Source organism: Protopterus annectens, chromosome 14.part0, assembly GCF_019279795.1.
Source record: "Protopterus annectens isolate FY-2018-M chromosome 14.part0, PAN1.0, whole genome shotgun sequence".
In the NCBI taxonomy this organism is placed as follows: Eukaryota; Metazoa; Chordata; order Ceratodontiformes; family Protopteridae; genus Protopterus; species Protopterus annectens.
In genome coordinates, this window is record NC_056748.1 from 80,410,903 (window position 1) to 80,431,319 (window position 20,417).

The window sequence follows — 20,417 nt, forward strand, 5'->3', positions numbered from 1 at the left end:
TTGGAACTAATAGCCTACAAACTAGACAAGATTTTGAGACCTTCCATGGACTGTCCCTGTTGGAGAAAGGGATCTCTGATACATTTTGTGTGATTGCAGCAGCCACCAAGAAGGAACTTTCTGAAGAAAGCTCTACAGTTCATCCTCCTAACAGGGACTCAATAAAAATGGACTGATTCAGAAAGTTGGCTTATACCTTGGGAACCTTTCCCCTGCAGTAATTGAACCACATTTCTCTCATATGACACGGTTCCATAGAGATCTAGCCAATCAGGCTCCATATTACCTTTGGAGACCTTCCCCCTCTGTCAGACACAAAAAAGCAAATGGCAATCAGCTTTCCATCATATTATCCATTACCAGCCTGACCATGAGACAACTATTCAATTTAGTCAGTGGGGGCAGTGAGAGCAGCAGGGTCAGCATTGCCATACATCATCATACGTGGCTGAAATAGTGTGATTTTGCAATTTTAAGGCATTCTCTCTAAATTCCTCCTATGATGAATCATCACTGTTCAGACCAAAAGTAAAAGAAACCTTAATAAAGAGTGAACAAGTGGGGAGAATTCTATCTGCCATTGGTTTCTGCTATGCTATCCCTCAATGATCAAAGAATCAGAAGGTAGCAAGGACCTCTGGTTTAAAAAATCCCAGCATTCTTCTTATGATTCTTCTTTGGGCAGGGCCTGTTATTGCAGAGAGTGGTCCTTTAATGGATGCTACTGCATAGAAAGAGTGGGTCTACAGAACAAGACTCTTTTCAGGGAAACCCTTCCAGCTCTCATGAAAGCTTGTTTGATTGCTCCCCCTCTGGAGGCAGTTGGGGCACCATTCTCTCTTCAAGCAGAAAACTGGTTGACCATCATAGAAAATACCAGAGTGAAGAATGTAATATCCAGAGTCTAAGTCATACTATTCATTTCTGTTCTCAAACAATGTACAAAGGCCCTTCCAAATATTCCACCCCACCAAACAACAACAGCAGTATGAACAATCTTGCACCTCCTACAGAAAAAGAGCAACCCATAAGATCCCATCAGACTAGCAAGGATCAAGACTCTACTCAAGATCCTTTTTACTGCCAAAGAAATTCAAGAACCTCAGGCCCTTTCTGGATCTCAGCAGCCTAAATCTATATTTAAAAAATATAAAATTTTGGATGGTCAGGGGGCAATCCATACTTTCAGTCCTATGAAAAGGGGTCTGGATGTGTTTGGTAGACCTTCAGGATGCTTATTACCACCGCAAGATCACAAATCAGTCTGGAAGATTCATCTGCTTTTGGCTAGGAGCCAGTCATTACAAGTTTTTGACATTGTCATTTGGTCTAACCACAGCCCTCAGATGTTTACCAAATGCATGTCAAGCTACAAGGATGCCATGTGTTCCCTTTCCTAGATGACTGGCTTCTAACTAGAAGCACAAATAATTCATTGAGCTTGGCAAGTTTGGGTGTCTCCACAATCTTCAGAAAGTCAGATCAGGAATCTACTTAGTCTTTAACGTTTATATGTTGCCATATAGATGCAACTACTCAAATACCAAACCTTCCAGACACAAGGGTGATTTCCCTCAAGCTACAAGTTCAAGAGGTCCCCAAATACATCACTCCTTCACTTTTCCTCATTATTCACATTCTAGGCATCCTGGCATCCTCCACAGTGCTATTTTCCCATGCCAGGTACTACAAGAGAGTTCTTCAATGGACACTTTGTGTCCAGTGGTCTCAGCCTACTCACCCCGTTCATTACCCCATAAGGTTATTTTCAGTTTGCCACAACCACCGGAAATGGTGGATGTAGTCTGTTTTTGTTCAAAAGGGTTGACTGTGTGTTCCTCCATTTTTACTGGCTACAGTTACCAGGGTTCATAGGGTCATATGTATATACTACACTGATAACCACCAGGGCCTTTATAAGCCTAGCTGTGCATTTCAATACAGTTGTATTCCTATGTATCACTGGCATTTATTAGGAAGGGGTACGTTAGTTATGAAGTTTCTAGAGGTTATTTGAGGGACTGTTACTTTGGGCATTACTGTCTGCCTTTATCTATCAGAAACCTTGGGGCCAGACCTGAGGTGAATTTATAATTTCCTATTCTTTGGTCAAGGTTACGCATAAATAGGATTAGGGATGGACTCTACTTCACAGGGATGGACAGTCTGTTCCAGAGCATGGGGGTCCTCAGAAAAAAATATCTGTTTCACCAACATGCTTTACTTATGTCACAAAATTTAAATCCTTGGATCTAGTGCTAGTGGTTTTGATTCTTTTCATTTTGTGGATGTGCATAAGGTCCATCAGAGCTGATTCTGAGGATGCCTTGTATGCCAGGCATAGATTGCCTTTCAACAACCTGTAAGAGACAAGGTATAGAGATACAGCTTTAAAGCAATCTGTATAGGATAATGTGGTTACACTCTGGATTCTGTTGGTAAGGAACCTTTGTAGGCATTCCAACTGTTGCATATGTCTGGTCAGGTACATGCAAAAAGGGGCATTATACTCAATGATGGGTCTGATAAGGGCCAATTAAGGTGGCACTATGACTTCCTTGGACCTGGATGCCATGCCCTTACTTACAAGCTGATCAACATAGACTTTTTTTCTTACTACCTTGTTCAGATGTTGGTCAAAGGCCAGATTATTGTATACATACGATTCCAGATCCCTGACTACTGGGTCGACCCTTAGAAGGACCTTATCAATGGAGTAATTATCTTGGATGTCAGTTTTCCCAAAATGCATTATAATGCATTTCTTGACACTGAGTTTTAGTCCATGACTTTGGCACTAGTCATTTGTCTGCATTAGACCCTCATAAGATCTTTGTGTCATGGGGAGATTCTATGATAGCTCCCAATTTGCAGTCATCTGCAAACTTGTTCAGCCAAAGGCCTTTGACATTAGCCTTTGCCTCTGAGAAGTAGATGCCAAATAGGAGCAGTCCCAGCACTGAGTCCTGAAGCAGCCCACTGGTGACCTGTCTCTTACAGAAGGTGGTATCACCAATCCTGACTTTCTGGGTATTGTCTGTGATCTAGCTGGCAATCCAGAAGTTTATGCAAGGGTTTATGACCAGCTAGGTGAATTTATCAACAATACCTGAGTAGGGTATTGTACTGAATGCCTTAGCCAGATCCAGATAGGCAGTATGCACTGTTTTCCCATCATCCATTGCCTTGATGACCTGCTCAAAGAAGTCCCTCACGTTTAGTAGTCATGACCTTCCTCTGATGAAGCCAAACTGGGCTGGGTCCAGTGTCTGAAGGTTGCCTATGTCTTTTTTGATAATTTCCATGATAATTCATTTCATGGGTTTGCATATTAGATTAGTCATACTAATAGGTCTGTAGTTTCTGGGGTCAGTTGATGGTCCACTTTATGAATAGGGGGATAAGTATTCCTGTCCTCCATTGTCATGGTACAAAGCCTGTTTTAAGGTTATAGTTGAAAATTGACTCAAGTGACCCTGAAAGGTCTCACTTTAAGCTGTTTAGGAGGCATCCTGGGATATTGTTGCGGCCCATTGAGGCTGTGTTTTTTGCCTTAAGCAAGTGCTGCCATGACCTGCTCCTTGTTAACAGTTGGGGGGGTGGGGGTAATTTAGTATGGATTTCATGGGGGAAGGCAGGGGAGTTGGGGGTGAAGCTTGACCTAAATTTGTCAGCCAGCAAATTCGCTATGACCCTCTGCTCAGTGAAGGTGGCAACATTTACTACTAGTTCGGCACACTGATGTGTGCTACCTTTGAATTTTTGGACATAACTGTAGAAGGCCTTGTGGTTGTCTTTACCCTGTGAGTCTATCTTGACCTCATAACTGGCCTTGTTGGACTTAATTAGTTCTTTTAGTTTCCTGTTTAATTTAATTAGAAAGCTCATGTCATAGGAGTTGTTCATGATTTTAGCCATGAGTTTTTTTTTTCCTTTTGATCTAATGTCCTTTTCATTTGTTCATCAACAATTGGGTTACAGATCTGACCTCAGATCTGAGACAGCCACATTTCACAGACTTTTGATCCATCCCTCTATTTCCTCCCATCTACCCACAATGCCCTAGTCCATCCCCAACACCCCAAATCTCATTTGCTGCCATTAAGCATGGACGTGGATCCTGTCTCGCAGTGTTAGTTTATCGCCAGGTAGCTGTTAAGTGCATTGATCCAATTTTAGATACCCTATATACCTTATACGGTGCAGAGGTGCAACGGTAGCATTGTTGTATCCCAGCGAAAGGTTCTCCTGTTTGATTCTCAGCTGGAGTGCCTTTTGTGAAGAATCTGCATGTCCTCCTTGTGTTCGTGTGAGTTCTCAGTACTCTGATTTCCTCCCACGTTACAAAGACATGCATCTGGAGCATTTCTCTCTGGACCTTTGCTGAAAATTGGCTTCATTCCAAGTCGGACTTTCCCAGTAAACAAATGTTAAATAAATAAAAATAAATATATTTTTCATTCCCTTCTACATTTTATTACATTATTTAAACCTTACCTCCCTCTAGGTTTTTGGTTTTCTGCATTGTTGAAACTCCTTCTTCCTATTTCTTTCATTCTTAGTCTTTTTCACAGGGTATTCTTAATGACCATTGCTGATAATTTTTTCTTACCTATTTGTAAAACTAAATCTCTCTTTTTCGTTGTCTTGTATAGACCTTTTCTGTGGGATTTTTTGTCATGGCTGATAGGCTGACAGGTTTTAAGAAATGCACTGCCTGTGGGCATAAAATCTCCAATTCAGATGCTTAGCAGCAGCACACTAAGGTATGAATTGTACCATTTGTGCAGCATTTACTTCTAGAGCTACAGCTGACAGGTGTAACAAGCTTGAACTTAAGGGCTTACTTCCACCTTCACCTTTTTCCTCCTCAGGCTCAAACCCCCAGCAAATTTTCAAAAGCTCCTCCGGAGCACAGAAAAAGATCACCACCAAAGTCTCTGAAGAATTCCTCATCCTTGGAGCCTCCTCAGAAAGTAGAGAGGACTTCAAATCCAAAGAAAAGATGTATGGAATCCTAAGACTTTGGATCCAATAGTTATGTCTTCCACTCCACTTGTGCAACCCATGGATCTGAAACCTTAGGATCTGACTTCAGGTGTGTCTCAAACTCTGAGAACACATTTGCCTGAGTTCACTTTTCACATGATATCTCCTGTGCTCTCCTCTCCTCTTTTGCAAACCCTGAGGAAGCACTCGAGACCTAAATCTCTCATCCATCGGGTCCTCCATGAGTCTGTCTGAAGCAAAAGTGGATAGTATGATGAGGAAGTTCCTTAGAGCTCAGATTCAGATGGGAGGTAATTCTGGCTCCAGCTCCCATCGGATCCACGAGCCTTCCATCCACCTCACATGGTATTGTATCTCCTTCTCAGATTCGTCCTTCAGTCTTGGAGCCTTAGAACCCAACAGTTCCAAGAGTATCAGTGTTGGAACCAAAGAGAGTCATTTCTTTGACTCTGACTATATCCCTGAATGGTTTGTCTTCTGTTCTCTTGGATCAGAATCGATCCTGGAGCTGAAGCATTGGCATCAGATCCTGATGGCCAAGATCAACTCTAATGTTGTCAGAGCTGTCCTTGCCCCTCAGAGCCTTGGCATTAGATAGCTCAGGTCTTGCTCTCACCTCAGGACACAGATCCAGATGGGGTCATGGTTTGCCTGCTTTGGAGATTTCTGCTGCAGTGTGGCCGGCCACAGCTTCCACAGGTCCATTGGCCTTCAAGGTTGTGGAGAGGGTTTTCTCTCATTCAAGAGGCTGAGTTTCTCATTCTTCCTTGGATCCTGCATCCTATCCCCCTCTGTCTCCCAGATCTGATCCCATTACACCTATCCACAGGGGCAGCCTATACCAAGCAGCTTCCAGACAGTTCCCATGAAAGAACTACCCCTCTCTTCAGACACCTCTCTGGAACATCTCAATGAAGAGGTTCACCGTAAGAGAACATGTAAAAGGAAGCATATAGATTCACCTATGGAATCCCTCACTGAAGATACTGACTTTGATGCGGGGGAAGTTTCTCCCAGATCAATGATGACATTTTGGAGAACCTTAAGCAAAAAAGTGGTTGGTCCTCAGATAAGCCTTTTCATGAGGAGTCAGTATTCCTGGAAGCTTTCGGCCTTGACCCATCTATTTCTTGAGTGACTCCCCCAGCCGATGAACTTATTGACCTAGGGATTCTGTTGAACTGATCCCATGTGAACCAGACAGAATTGTAGTCCTTCCAAAAGATAGACCAATTTGAAGAAAAGGAGTCTTTGTTGATGCAATGGTGGTAGCAGCAGCCACCAGGAAGGAGTTTACACAACAGAGCTCCTCTGTCTAACCCCCCTAACAGAGAGTCCAGGAAGATGGACATATTTGGAATCGCATGTTTGCTTCAGAAACTTTTACCTTGAGTTCTCTGAACTATTTGGTGCACTTTACAAGACTGCAGTGGGATTTGACCAAGGAACTCTTAAAATCTCTCTTGGAGTCCATGTCTGCAAGAGAATTACAAAAGATCATCCAATCAGAAAGCCACTATTTACCTATTTTGAATGCATCCATGAGGTTGATTCCTTATGCAACAGAAGGTACCTCATAGGCTGTCAGATCAAGTATTGCTGTAAGGAGACATGCCTGGATGCAGCTATATAATTTTTCAGAGCCTTTCAAGTCTTCTTTCATCAATGCTCCTTTTGATGTAACTTCCTTGTTTGGCCCTTCTGTGAAAAAAATGCTTTTCCACAGTGAACAGGAATAAAAGACCCTATATGCCGTAGGGATTCGGTTTTCTACCCTTCAGTGATCATCTTCACAGAATCGAAGAGGGGGCAAGAAAATGTGCTTCCATAAATCCCAGGAATTCTTCCAGAATTCACTGGAGACAGCCCCCTCAGAGGCAGAAGAGGGAGTTCCAATGGAAGATGCCATCTTTGCAGCAGAGGAGTTCTTCAGAATCAGGTTTTCCGAGATTACTTTCCAGATAGACCCTTTCAGCACTCCCGAAGTGCTACATGACTGCCCACCTCTTGAGGCACTTGGGAGGGAAGCTTGTCATTGCCCTCAGATGCCTGGATTGCTTTAACACATGATTCTTGGGTGCTAAAAATAATATGCAGAGGTTACTTTATATATTTTTTCAAATGCACTCTTCCAAAAGAAGAAAGCTTCTTGATTTCCCACCCAGTCAGAGAGAAGCTGCAGCTCAAGAAATTCAGAACCTGCTGGACAAAAGAGTCATCCAGAAGGTCCCACTAGACCAGAAAGGATTCTGAACTTACTCAAGGCTCTTTTTAGTGCCAAGGAAAATGGAGGACCTGAAAACAGTTTTGGATCTAAGCAATCTGAACCAATTTGTGAGGAAATCAAAGTTACAAATGGTCACAGTTCAGTATATTCTACCTCTTTTACACAAAGATGATTGGATGTGCTTGACTGATCTTCAGGATGCGTACAACCACATCAAAATGAACAGCTGCTGCCAAAGACACTTGTGTTTTCAGCTGGGAGTCAGTCACTATCAAATCGGGACCCTGCCCTTTGGTCTCACTACAGCCCCCAGAGTGTTTACAAAATGTATAGCAGTGGTAGCAACTCACTTGAGACTGCAAGGATTCTGGGTGTTTCCATACTTAGATGACTGGCTCATCACCACCCCCTCCAAGCATCTTTTCATACATTCCAGGACTATTTGCTCCAGATTTGCCATTCACTGGGGATAAGAATAAATTATAAAAAATCAAACCTAACACCAGTCCAGAGCCTGGAGTTTATTGGTACACTTCTGGATACAACAATACCGGTAGCCTCACTATCAACTCATCGCATATCCACCATCAGGAATCACATTCATCTACTTATTTCCCATCCATTTCCTTCTACAAGATCAGTTCTTCAAGCAGTGGGATCTATGGCAGCATCCTTTGTATTACTTCCCTTGGTATGTTTCTTTGTGCATGTCCTTCAATGGATGCTAGCTGTTCAGTGGTCCATTCTACGTCAACCCCTATCCTTTTCAGTCAAGCTAACTCCAATTTGCAAATGGCAGATTCACTGGTGGATTCATTCGGGCAATATTCTCCTAGACTGACCTTTTGTTTTGCCATCTCCAATGGTCATAGTGACCATGGGTGCTTCCCAACTGTGGTGGGGGGCATTTCCTGGGAAGGATGGTACAAGGCACGTCCCCCCCCCCCAAGACACCAATCTGCATATAAGTATACTAGAGATGAGAGCAGTCCTACTTGTGTTGCAGGCATTCCAAGATGCTCTTACTCTAGGGACTATTGCAATTCAGATCAACATGTCTGTTGTATGGTATAGCAAAAATAGGGAGGACCCCAAGCTTATCCCCTCTGCAGAGAGGCCATGAGAGTGTGGGAATGGGCAATCTCATCAGACTGCTTTCTAGTTGGAATGCGCATTCTGGGGAAAAAACAATGTGTTAGTGGACAAACAAACAGATCCATCCTGATGCCTCATGAGTGCAGGAAAGGATCTTCCATTATTGAAGTCAACCTTGCTGTGACCTCTTTTTGTCTTCCCACAACAACAAGTTCAGCAGGTACTTAACTCCTATCCCACCCTCCCCAGGGGGAGTCACCAGGAGTCCATGCTTGGCCCTCTGATCTTCTTTATGCTTATCCCCTTCTTCCTTCGATTCCCAAATTTCTGCATAAAGTAAGTTGGCCAAAGAGCTCAGTCATCCACATTGCCCCCTTCTGTCCTTGACAGGTATGGTTCACCTTCCTATGGTCTCACCTTTGTTATCCTCCATGGATACTGGAGCCATCTCTGGATCTCCTCTCTCACCCATCAGGGATCCAACATCCCAATATCCAGGGCTTTAAACTAACCACATGGTTTCTCCACTTCCAGTAATGGTTAGACAGCTCAGGCTTTCTTTTCTCCTGTGTGCACCATTATTTTAGCTTCACAAAAAGAACAAAGAATCTACTAACAAAGTTTACAAGTGCAAGTAGAAATGATTCTCCCTTTGGACATTGTATAATGAGCTTGACTCTTTCCCTGCTGCAGTTTATGCAGTACTTGAATTTTTATCAATCCTTTTTAATGAAGAAGCTAGTTTCTCTACCATTAAACTACAATTAGCAGCTATTTCTAATTTCCACACAGGAGACATAAATTATTCTTTGGCTTTCATCCGAATTATGAAAAGCATTCCTAAAGGGTATTTTTCTTATCAGACCACCAATAAAAGATCTTTCACCTTCTTGGGATATCACAGTTGTGCTACAAGGTCTAAATCAGAAACCTTTTGAACCTTCACCTAAAACTGATTTAAAATTTCTTTCATGGAAAACAGTTTTCTTGGTAGCTATTACTTCTGAGAAAAGGATATCTGAACTCCAGGCTCTTTCCTCAAAAATTCCTTATATCATTTTCCATAAATATAGGGTTACCTTACAGACAAACCCTTCCTTTTTACCCAAAATGGCTTCTGAACATAACATTAATCAGTCCATTCATTTACCAGTCTTCTTTCTGAAATTGTTTTAAATAAAGGAAAGTGCATGCTTCATCTCCTTGATGTACACAGACAATTATGATTTTACCTTCACAGGACAAAACAAATCAGAAAATCAGATCAACTATTTGTTTACTTTTAACCAAAAAGACTAGGGTTCCCAGTTTCCAAAGTCATTCTAGCCAAATGGATTACAGACTGTATTTTATGGATTTACTCTCAACAAGACATGGCCTTATCCAAACCACCTAAGGCTCATTCAGCCAAATCCATGGCTGCTTCATCTGCTTTTTGGTCTAGTACATCTATTGATGATATTTGCACAGCAGCCACATGGTCCAATGCTCATACCTTTCTTACTCTTTAGAAATTAAATATTATATCTAGAAACTAAGCCACCTTTGGTTCAGTGGTACTCTGAAATATCCTCCCACAAGGGCCACCCAAGATCAATGTAGCTGGGGACTCTGTCACATGGGCTGAGGAAGAATGAAAAGGACAACATCAGATTTAAAACTAGGCATCCGTTTTGTCTATTTTTATTCTTCCTCAACTTCTCTCCCATCCATCCCCATCCTTCAACTTTCTGGAGAGACCTGTGGGACTGTGTTTTGGAACTTATAGTTCTGGGTTTTTGCCCTTCCTTTCTCTGTTTCTGTCTAACTATATGGGCCTAATGGCAACAAACTCAATCTGAGGTAAAGAGTGTGGACTAAGGCATTATGGGTAGAGGCTGGAGCTTGAGAGTTGGATCTGAAGTCTGGAGTATGTGGCTGAGTCAGATTCAAGGATCAGATCTGAACCCATGAGTTGAGGAAGAATGAAAATGGACAACATGGTAAGTATATAACTTTCAATTCTCCTATTTTACTATAGATTACTCTAATAGTGTTTTACATTTATATAACTTTTTTGCTCATAAGTAGTTTACCATGTGCTTTATTTTCTAGTGACTTCCATCCCTTTTCAACCTTACTGTGTTAGAAGTGTCAAGCTTCAAAAAATGCTTGGAGTGTAGCCCAAGTTGTCCCCTCAGGATCTACACACAAAATGTGTCTATTGTCTTGGTGTGACTCAGACATGTAATGCCAGTCTTGTGTGGTCTTCAGTGCCTGGTCTCTTCAAACACAGTGGGATAAATTAGTACTTAAGGGGCTCCTTTTAACTCAGACAGGAGCCACCCCTTCACCTGCGCCTTCTACATCTTCAGTCAAAGAGAAGGATAAAACTAAGACAAAATCTAATAACAAAGAAAAGGAAAGAAGCAAATCTCCATCAAAACCTTCAAAAAAGAAATCACTGGAACTGACCACGTCTGTTGGTTCTGACCCTAGAATTCCAAGAAGGACAGAACCAATGACCCTAAGACCCATACTCCTTCGCCATGGGCTCATTTTTCACAAGAAAGAGTAACATCAATAATTCATTCTCCTATACTTCAAGAAAAGAGATACAATCAACCATTTTTGTTAGCATGATCCTTTCGGTCATCTTATAAGCCTTATCGAGATGGCAGGATGATGAAGAAATTTTTGAAGATGCAGATATATCTTGGGGGTTATCTCAGCACTGTACTGTGGAAGGGTAGTTTCTTTGTTGGTGCTGGAACTCCTGGTATCTTCAACCCTGACTATATCCCAATTTCTCTTTATGCTGACACCACTGAATCAAAATGAGACTTAGAACCGCAGTGTCTGAGCTGAGCTTTGGGGGAGTGATCTGACACCAAGGTTCTTGGAACCATCACTTTCTCTTGGGTCCTCAGTTTTAGATAGCATGAGACCAGGACCCACTTCGGAACTGAGGCTTATTGGCATCATGATTTCCCGTTCCTCTTTGGAGAGGAGGGAATCATTGGTACTGATGGCAGCCTCGGCTTTTGAAGCTTTCAAAAGGGTTTTGGAGTCCACCAAAGATAAGGCAGCTACTACTATTTAATTTCCACCCAAACCCCACATGCACTCTGCTTCTTCTCCTGCACATCCAGTCATAAAGGGATAGTTGGTACCAAGAGGTTCTGAGAAAGTCTGCTTTTCAGTTCTCCATCTGATTCAGACCCATTTGCTGAACCCTCAGAAGGTGCTTCCAGAAAATGGACATGTAACTGGAAACATCTAGACTCATCACCCAAGCCCTTCACAGAAGATGCTGACTTAGAGGAAGAATAGTGCTCCTCTTGTGCCCTCTCTGAAGGTGTCTCCTTTGGAGACATTCCAGAATTAATGAAACAGATTTGGGGGTGGACATCCCAAGTTCCTTCTCTGGATTAATCAGTATTCTTAGAAGCTTTTGGCTCGTACCAACTTTGTCCTGGGTGGTACCACCCATTGATTTTCTTATTGATATAATGACTCAATAGGTATGGAAGGACCCTGATGTGGTGCAGCCCATTCTAAAGAAAGATGATCAGATACTGACTGCCCTAAATCATAGAAAGTACTGGAGCAAGAGTCCACCTTTTGATGCTATGGTGACAGCAGCCACTAAAAAGGAGCTATCAGAGGAAAGCTCTTCTATTCATTCCCCTAATAAAGTGTCTAGGGCAGTGGATAGATATGGAAAGTGGGCTTATGCATCAGTGACTTTTGCCCTTCGATCGCTGAACTATTTGGCTCACCTTACAAGATTCTAGAGAGAGTTGACAAGGGGGACCACCAAGTTTCTGTCAGGGATACTGACAGCCAATGTTTAAAAAACATTGGACTCCCCTTCAGTCTTCTTCTAATGAGGCAATGCATCTGCTCTCTAATGCAGCTGATGGTATGGCCAAAGTGGTAGGCACTGGCATCACCATGTGCTGCCATGCCTGGATGTGACTATGTGACTTTGCAGAAGGCTTTAAGTCATCCATCATTTAATGCCTTTTATGATGGTTTCACCTTGTTTCGACCTGAAGACAAATAAACACTCACCAAGAGTCTACAGGATGGCAAGACTCTCTGTCTCTGCAGTGGGAGTACACTGCTTCACTCCACAAAGAACATTCTCCAGAAACCAGAGATCAGGAAATAAGATATGGTTCCACAAATGACAGAGTTCTTTCCATGACTCCCAAGTTGAAAGACCTTCCCATGGCAGACAGGGTGGCAGTTTTAATGGATGATACCCAAGATGCAGAGATGGACCAAAAAATCAAGGTTTATGGGGTGCCTTTTCATAGAAAGCCTCTCATCACCCTTGAACATTTGCCCAACTGCTGCACTCTGGATGCAGTCAGGGGTTGTCTCTTCTTACACCTTCAAGCCTGGCAAAAGTTTACAATAGATTTGTGGGTGCTAAGGATAATATCCAGAGATTATTCAATTCCCCTTTTACTTCAACCACAAAATAAAAATAAAGTCCCAGATTTTCCACCCAATCAGTGGAACACAGCAGCCATAGAAATTTCAAAGCTGATAGAAAGAAGAGTCATCCAACCAGTCCCCAAAGACCAGTTAGAATCTGCAGTCTATTCCAGATTCTTTTTAGTGCCAAAAAAGACTGGGGACCTCACACCCATTTTGGGTCTAAGTCATTTGAACAAGTCCATAAAACAGAAAAAAATTCAGATGGTCACGGTTCAGTCCATTTTATCTCTACTGAGACAGAACAATTGTATCTCCAAGATGCTTACTATCACATCAAAATACCAAAGCAATCCAAGAGGTATCTCCATTTTTGACTGGCAGCCAATCATTTCCAATTCAGAGCTGTGCTATTCAGTGTCACCATTGTCCCCAGGGTATTCACCAAGATCATGGCAGTTGCACCAGCACATCTGCATCTTCAAGGGATCCAGGTCTTCCCATACCTAGATGACTGGCTTTTCACTGCCCCCACCAAGCATCTCCTTCACAAACACCAGGACCAGGTACTCCAGTTGCTTCAAAACCTAGGAATTTCATTACATCTTCCAAATGTTGACTCCAGTGCAAACCACAGAATTAATAGGATGCCACCTAAATACAAAACTTTAAATGATAAGCCTCCCTCTAACCAGAATTCATTCATTATGCTTGGCAGCCCTGCTAGTTCTTCACCATCCAAAATCACCAGGACGATTGTTCCTATGTCTCTTAGGTCTCATGGCATCTGTGATTCTAATGATTCATCTAGCAAGAAATTACATGAGAGTACTACAATGGACCTTATCAGTACAATGGATATAATCCATTCACCATTTACATACAAAGATCAGAATTACACAGGTATGCAAAAGCCATATCTCATGATGGCTAACCTCCCCATTGGTGATCAATGGCCATCCCTTTGAAATGGATCCTCCTACAGCAATGGTGACCACGGATGCATCCCTTCTAGGGTGGGGGTGCATTTCGAAGATGTATGGCCAATGACAGAGGCCAATATTTGCATCAGTATTTTGGAGATGAGGGTGGTTCTCCTAGCGTTGCAGGCATTTCAGGACCTACTCCCCAAGGGTGTGATATTCATTCAGACAGATAACATGACTGTTGTATGGTACATCAACAAACAAGGAAGATCCCATTCTTACCATCTTTGTCAGGAAGCCATGAGGGTTTCGCAGTGGGTGATGTCTTCACAATGCTTTCTAACTGCAATGCAAATCTCAGGGATCACCAATGTACTTGTGGACAAATAGAGCAGAATGCTTCTAATGATTCACAAGTGGTCCCTCAACTCTGCAGTGGCATAAACAATTTTCAGCCACTGAGGCCAACATGTCTGCAGTCTCTTTGCCTCCCATCTGAGCAACAAATGTAGCAGGTACTTTGCCCTGATTTCCCCACAGGGAGAGTCACTGAGGGATACTTTGGTCTACAATTGACCCCTGGTGGTCTTGTATGCCTTTCCTCCATTACCTCTAATGAGCAAGTTCATGCAGAAAGCCTCAAAGTGCAAGGCCATCATTATTATTGTTGCACCCTTTTGGCCTTGACAGTCTTAGTTCCTGTGGACTGTCTCCTGTGTATCAGATGTCCATGCAATTAACTGCACAGTACCTCCAATTGTAACCTTAGCCAGAGAAGCCAGGCTTCCTCCTGCATAGTTAACATTCTGTCTGCTTCTAAGAAACCATCTACTAGGAAAATTTATCACAGCAAATGAAAAACATTTTCAGTTTGTGCCCATTCTAAAGGGCTAGATCCCTTTTCAGCACCACTGCCAGCTACACTTGAGTTTCTATCTGATCTCTTTGTTAAAGGCTTCAGTTATGCAACTATAAAAAATTAAATTGGTGGCCATTTCCAATTTCCATGTTGGTTTTAATGATGCATCCATTGCATCCCTTAAGATCTTAAAAGCATTCCTTAAGGGCTCATTTTTATTAGGACCTCCCAGTAGGGACCTAGCACCTCCTCGGATTGTAGGATCTGAGAACCCACATGTTCTAAGCAGTCAAAAATGAGACAACATGGATCTAACATTATAGTGAGTACCTAACTTATTTATAGCTCATTGCAGGCTACAGGGTATCCACATTTTTCTATATTTAGATGACTTGCTTATCTTTGCAAACTCTTTTTTCAAAGTGTCAGGAATATCTCTTTTGGGTAAGAGATCTTTTACAGAAGCTGTGATTCCAGGGGAACATTTAAAAGTCTTCCTTGACTCCTTCACATGGGATTGTGCTCCTAGGATGTCAGTTAAATGCCTCAGTTCAAAGAGCTTTTCTTCCACAGGAAAAAATAGATCTTTATTTATATCTATTTTTAAGGTTTTCCACTCAGACTTTAGTCACTGTGATGGAATAACTTAGGATTTTAGGTCTCATGGCATCTATGATTCTCATGATGCTCCTGCCAAAACAACATGGAGTGATACATTGGTATCTGAAATCTCTTTGGTCCCAGCATCATCACCCTTTATCTTTTTAAATCCCAGTGCTGGGGCTTATCAGCAAATAAATCTTTTGGTGGAAAGAATAGATATTCTTAATTCAAGGTTGCCTCTTCTCCTTCCCTGCTCCAAAACAGTCAGTAACAACGGATGCGTCAGACTTTTCTTGGGGAGAAGTTTCAGGTGGGATAAAAGTGCAGGGGGTGAGGGACACCAAGGACATGCACAAGTCCATCAATATCTAAGAGATGTTTGCCCTGATCAAGGCACTCAACTCTCTGAACCATCTTGTTCCCCAGGACCTCTTCACATGGTTACAGACAATACCACAGTCAATGTGGTACACCAACAAGCAAGGGGAACCAGGTCTTAGCCCCCATTTGCAGACTAGCCATGTTAATGTGGGATATAACTTCACAGCACAATCTCACTCTACAGGCATCCTACATTCCATCAGAGAAAAACTGTGTCGCAAACAAGCTGAGCATGACCAGGGTAGACCCTCACAACTGGAAATGAGATCAGAGAGTCTTCCAAAAGTTGATAGGTAGGTCTCTTTACCTCCTCTCTGAACAATCAACTGGCAATATTCTGTTCCAGGATTCCATGCAAGAAGGCCTGGAAGACAGATAACTTCCTATTCCTTGGACAGGAATGTTTCTGTATGTTTTTCCAGCCTTTCCACTAATATCCTGAGTACATCTGAAGATTCAGTAGGAATCCCCAATTCTTTGTGGTGACTTTCTTCTGGCCCAGGTAACTGTGGTTCTCTGTTCTTTTGGAAATGGCCAGGAGCAATTACCACAAGCTTAATCACAGACCAGATTCACTCACACAAGAACAGGGATGTCTGATATACCCCAACATCAATCATCTTCAGATGACTGCCTTGATGATTGGATCTTAATTCCTTTTAGGCACCTGTTTACTGAGGACATGCAACAGTTTCTAATAGAGACAAGACTGCCTGCTACTAGAAAATCATATATTAGCAAATGGAAAAGATTTTCCAGGTGGTGTCAACAATACAACCAGCACCCATTCAGAGCTAGTTGTTCTCTTGTTTTACAATATTTGTGTGAGTTACTATCCTATGACTTTTATTATTCCTCTATCAAGATTCATTTCTCAGCCATTTCAACATGTCTGCCCATGGATCCTCCTCTTTCAATGCAGTCTAATGTAAAAATGTTCTTGAAAGGAGTTTTGCCTAAAAGGCCTCCAAGAAAACCAGTGGCTCCTCCTTGGGATCTTATTTTTTTGGTAGAGAAGCTTAAATGTGCTCCGTTTGAACCTGCTAATCTGGCTGACTTCAGTTTCTTAACATGGAAAACAGTCTTACTGATTGCTCTGACCTCTGCAAGAAGGTTATCTGAATTGCAAACTCTTATGGTGAGTCAACCCTATCTCATTTTCCATAGAGACAGGGTTTCTTTGAGAACAAAACTTCTTTTTTGCCTAAAATGAGTGAAAAAGGATACTCCATACCATGGATGTCCACATACGACTCACGTACTATATTGACAGAACTAAATCTTTCAGGTCTTCAGATTGTTTAATTCTTGTGAAGGTAAAAATGGGACAACCTGTGTCAAAACAGACAATTTCCAAATGGTTGTCTAAGGCTATTACATTTGTTATACTCAACTTAGTAAAACTATTCCAGGCAGGGCCAAGGCCCACTCTACCGGGGCCTCGGCTTCATCTATGGCTTTTTAGAGAGAGTTAGATTCTTGAGGTATTCTAGAAGATGCTTCTAGGTTTTCTGTACATACTTTTACAAATTACTATAAGCTTGATTCCTTTTCCAGACCAGATCAAGTTCTGCTAGGACCATTCTCCAGGGGCTCTTGCCTCCTGGACTCTTCTCCTTCCACATCCCACATGTAGCGGTGTTCAATAGGATGAACATAGTACAGTTGTGTAAGTTGAACTTACCATAACAGTAGATGTTCAGATGATCACTGGTGCTGTAGCCACTCCCCCTCCCCACCACCCTTTTTTGATATGTTTTTATGTAGGGTATAGACATTTATTTATTGTTGTTGTTCCAATCATTGTCCATTCAGGGCTCAGCCTCCCTCTCTCTGCTGACAGCAAAGCTCTGAAGGCCGTTGTGCCCAACCTTTTCTTTTAGACCGCTCAACTTGAGCTGCTTGACAGTTTAGGTGCATGGTAGGTGCCCTGAAGCTTTGGAAGCTGGCTAGCTGTTATATCATTGGCAGGATGTAATCCATATAGCTAAAGCTAAAGCCGTGATCATTCAAACATCTTCTGTTATGGTGAGTTCAACTTACACAACTGTACTTTCTTAGCAGGCCTTTGACACTGGTTTCTCTATGATCAAAGTCCATCTAGCTGCCACTTTAAACTTATTGCAGGTCTCGTTTCTAATTCTATAGTCTCACTTGGGATATGTGAAGCCTTTTTAAAGAGTGCGTTTCTCCTGAGACCACCCAGTGAAGACCCTATCCCACCATGGGAGCTTTTTTTAGTAGTTCAAGCTCTCACTAAACCCTCATTTGAGCTGCTTAAACCTCTTTAAATCACCTCTAATTGACACCTTTATTTTTGCTGTGCCTATATCAGCAAGAAGGACTTCTGAGCTGTTCACCTTATCATGCAAACAGCTGTACTTGTTTTTTTCATAAAGATGGAGTTTCCCTCAAACCAAACCCTTCCTTTGTCCCAAAAGTAGCATCAGAGGCAGCTTTGAATCAGTCTGTTAATTTTCCCATTTTCTTCCCAAATCATGCTAACAAAGGACAGTTCCAGCTTCTCAACCTGGGCGTCCATCACTAGTTGAGCTTCTATCTCCAAAGAACAAAACCCATAAGGAAAAATGAACAATTCTTTATATCCTTTTATAAGCCAAAGTCTCTAAAGTCACTTATCTAGATGGCTGTCTGACTGCATATGTTTACTCTTCCAAAGCTATTACATTGCCATTGAAACCTAAAGCTCATTCAACAAGCTTGGTTTCAGCTTCTTTGTCTTATCTCAGATATTCTACCACTGATAATCTTGCATCTGGCACAGAAGGTCAAAGCTGTGAATTGCAGTTCCTGTTGTACAGGGTTTGATTCCCTTGGCCAGCCTTTGCTTACTGTGTGACCTTGAGCAAATCACTTAACCACGCATTACTCCTGTGTCACCCCTGAAAAGGGACTGTGTGTTCAGTGGGCCTACCCGGTTAATAAATGGGTATTATTATGAAATCTGGGCTGCAGCCGCTTGGTCAATAATGTATACCTTTGTCAAGCACTATAAACTTGAACTTGTTTCCAAGTCCAAAACTGCTTATGGCTCTACCATTCTCAGGATGCATGCACGGATCACCTTCAATTATCTATGGCATGATCCTAGTTATTCTCATTAGGGGTAATATACAATTATCGACCATGGAATGGGTAAGGCCACTCTGTAACCAAATGGGATATGTTAACTCAAGCACAAAATAAGAAATTGACTAGGCTTGAAATGACCTGCAAGAGCAGCTAGCCTAGTACTTACCAATGAATCTATGAACGTAGGAGTATGTTGCCATGATGCTATCCGTGAAAAAAATAGCTAGGGATGGGGATTCTGTCCCAACCATCAAGACAGATGGAGTGGACATACAGGATATGAAAACAGTGTACTTACCATAATTATAGATCCTTACTGTCCCTCTCCATCCAACTCAGTGTAGTGACCACCATCCCCCTACCAAATTGTCACCTTCATTTCTGGAGGTAACTGGTAGATCTAAACCCAAAGCTTATCTCAACATCTCCTTTATCCAGCACCTTTGTATTCTGTACAGGGCAAACTCGATTTGAGAAACAAGTGAGTCCACATTGGATTATGGGAGATGGGTGAAGCCTGAGTGCTGGAAAAGTATCTGAATGAAAAGTTTACTATCTTGGAGCCACTGCGATGTGGATAACCCAACCACCCATCAAGGTGGACAGAGAGGGACAATAAGAGTCATTATGGTAAGTATACAGCTTCTATATTCCCTTCTCTGGATTTTTATAGTCCCCCTAATGCAGTATTTTTACATAAGCCATTTTAAGATGAGAGTGTAGCTTCATACTTTCCACAGCTGTTATTACTGAGGAGAAATTTGTAATGATGGGAGGCTTTACATATACTCTGTTAACTTCATATTGTGAGAATTTCCTTGTTACATTAATCATTAATCATTATGTTTTCCCTTGTTGATATGTCCACACAATATATCAAGCTCTGACTGAAGACAGTTTTATCTTTTTACAGGTTTAAGATTTCTACGAGCTTTACGACTCATACAGTTTTCGGAAATTTTGCAGTTTCTGAATATCCTTAAAACAAGGTAAGGATGTAAGATCAAACTAATATATATACAATAATCTATATTAACAGAGAGAGAGAGAGATATACATGCATACTTAGACATATGCACTTCTACATACTGTGATATTTCCTACTGTTTTGATGCACGTAATATGCAGCAGTCATGTTTTTCAGTAGGAGGTAAAGCTTTCCTGACAACAAACAAAAAGTATAAACTGAACAGAAAATGTTATTTCACTCCAAAATAAATAATAATATTTGCAGTCTTTTCTCAGCAAGATTTCTCAGAAGAAAAACAGACATAGTAGTAACAGCTAGTCACTTCATCATGTTAAAATTAAGAAACCATTCCTCAGTCCTTCAGTTGTCTGCATCTTAACTAGATGTCCACTAGCGTTCCCAAACAAGCAGGATAAATCTAGTTCAGACAGGTTGCAGTGCCTATACCAGAAGACAGGCTTCTCTGCCGCACTCTTTAATACTTTCTACTTCTGTATGAAGTCCCTGAGACTCTTTCCAGAATTCCCTGTAAGATTACAGGCAAGCAAATCTAACTTAAATAATAAGGAGAAACCTTAATGTACTGACTGGAAAGCTGCCCCTCATTAACTTCAGTACTTTTACCAGCCTGAAGGCTCTGTATCTGCCTTCTATCATGATCCCCTAGTGTATGCATGCTCTTTTTTCTCCCATGCTGCCCTTTTTTCAGTGACTTAATAATCACTGTAATACATGATCTCTGCCCCCTCAGCACAGAACCGTTAATTATTGCAACCTCCGATGAAGGTGTTTGCTCATGACAACCCATGTGCATTCATACGGTAG

The 20,417-nt window shown here is 41.8% G+C and overlaps 1 protein-coding gene across 32 annotated transcripts in view; it reads left to right on the forward strand.

The window, feature by feature from the left end:
- The window catches only part of KCNMA1 (potassium calcium-activated channel subfamily M alpha 1), a 4,085,072-nt gene that overhangs the window by 1,352,068 nt on the left and 2,712,587 nt on the right, over positions 1–20,417 (forward strand). For all 32 annotated transcript variants that reach the window (XM_044055788.1, XM_044055796.1, XM_044055806.1 and 29 more), the window contains one exon: positions 19,536–19,611. In XM_044055788.1, coding sequence (XP_043911723.1) covers positions 19,536–19,611 — 76 coding nt within the window. The remainder of the gene's footprint in view (positions 1–19,535; positions 19,612–20,417) is intronic.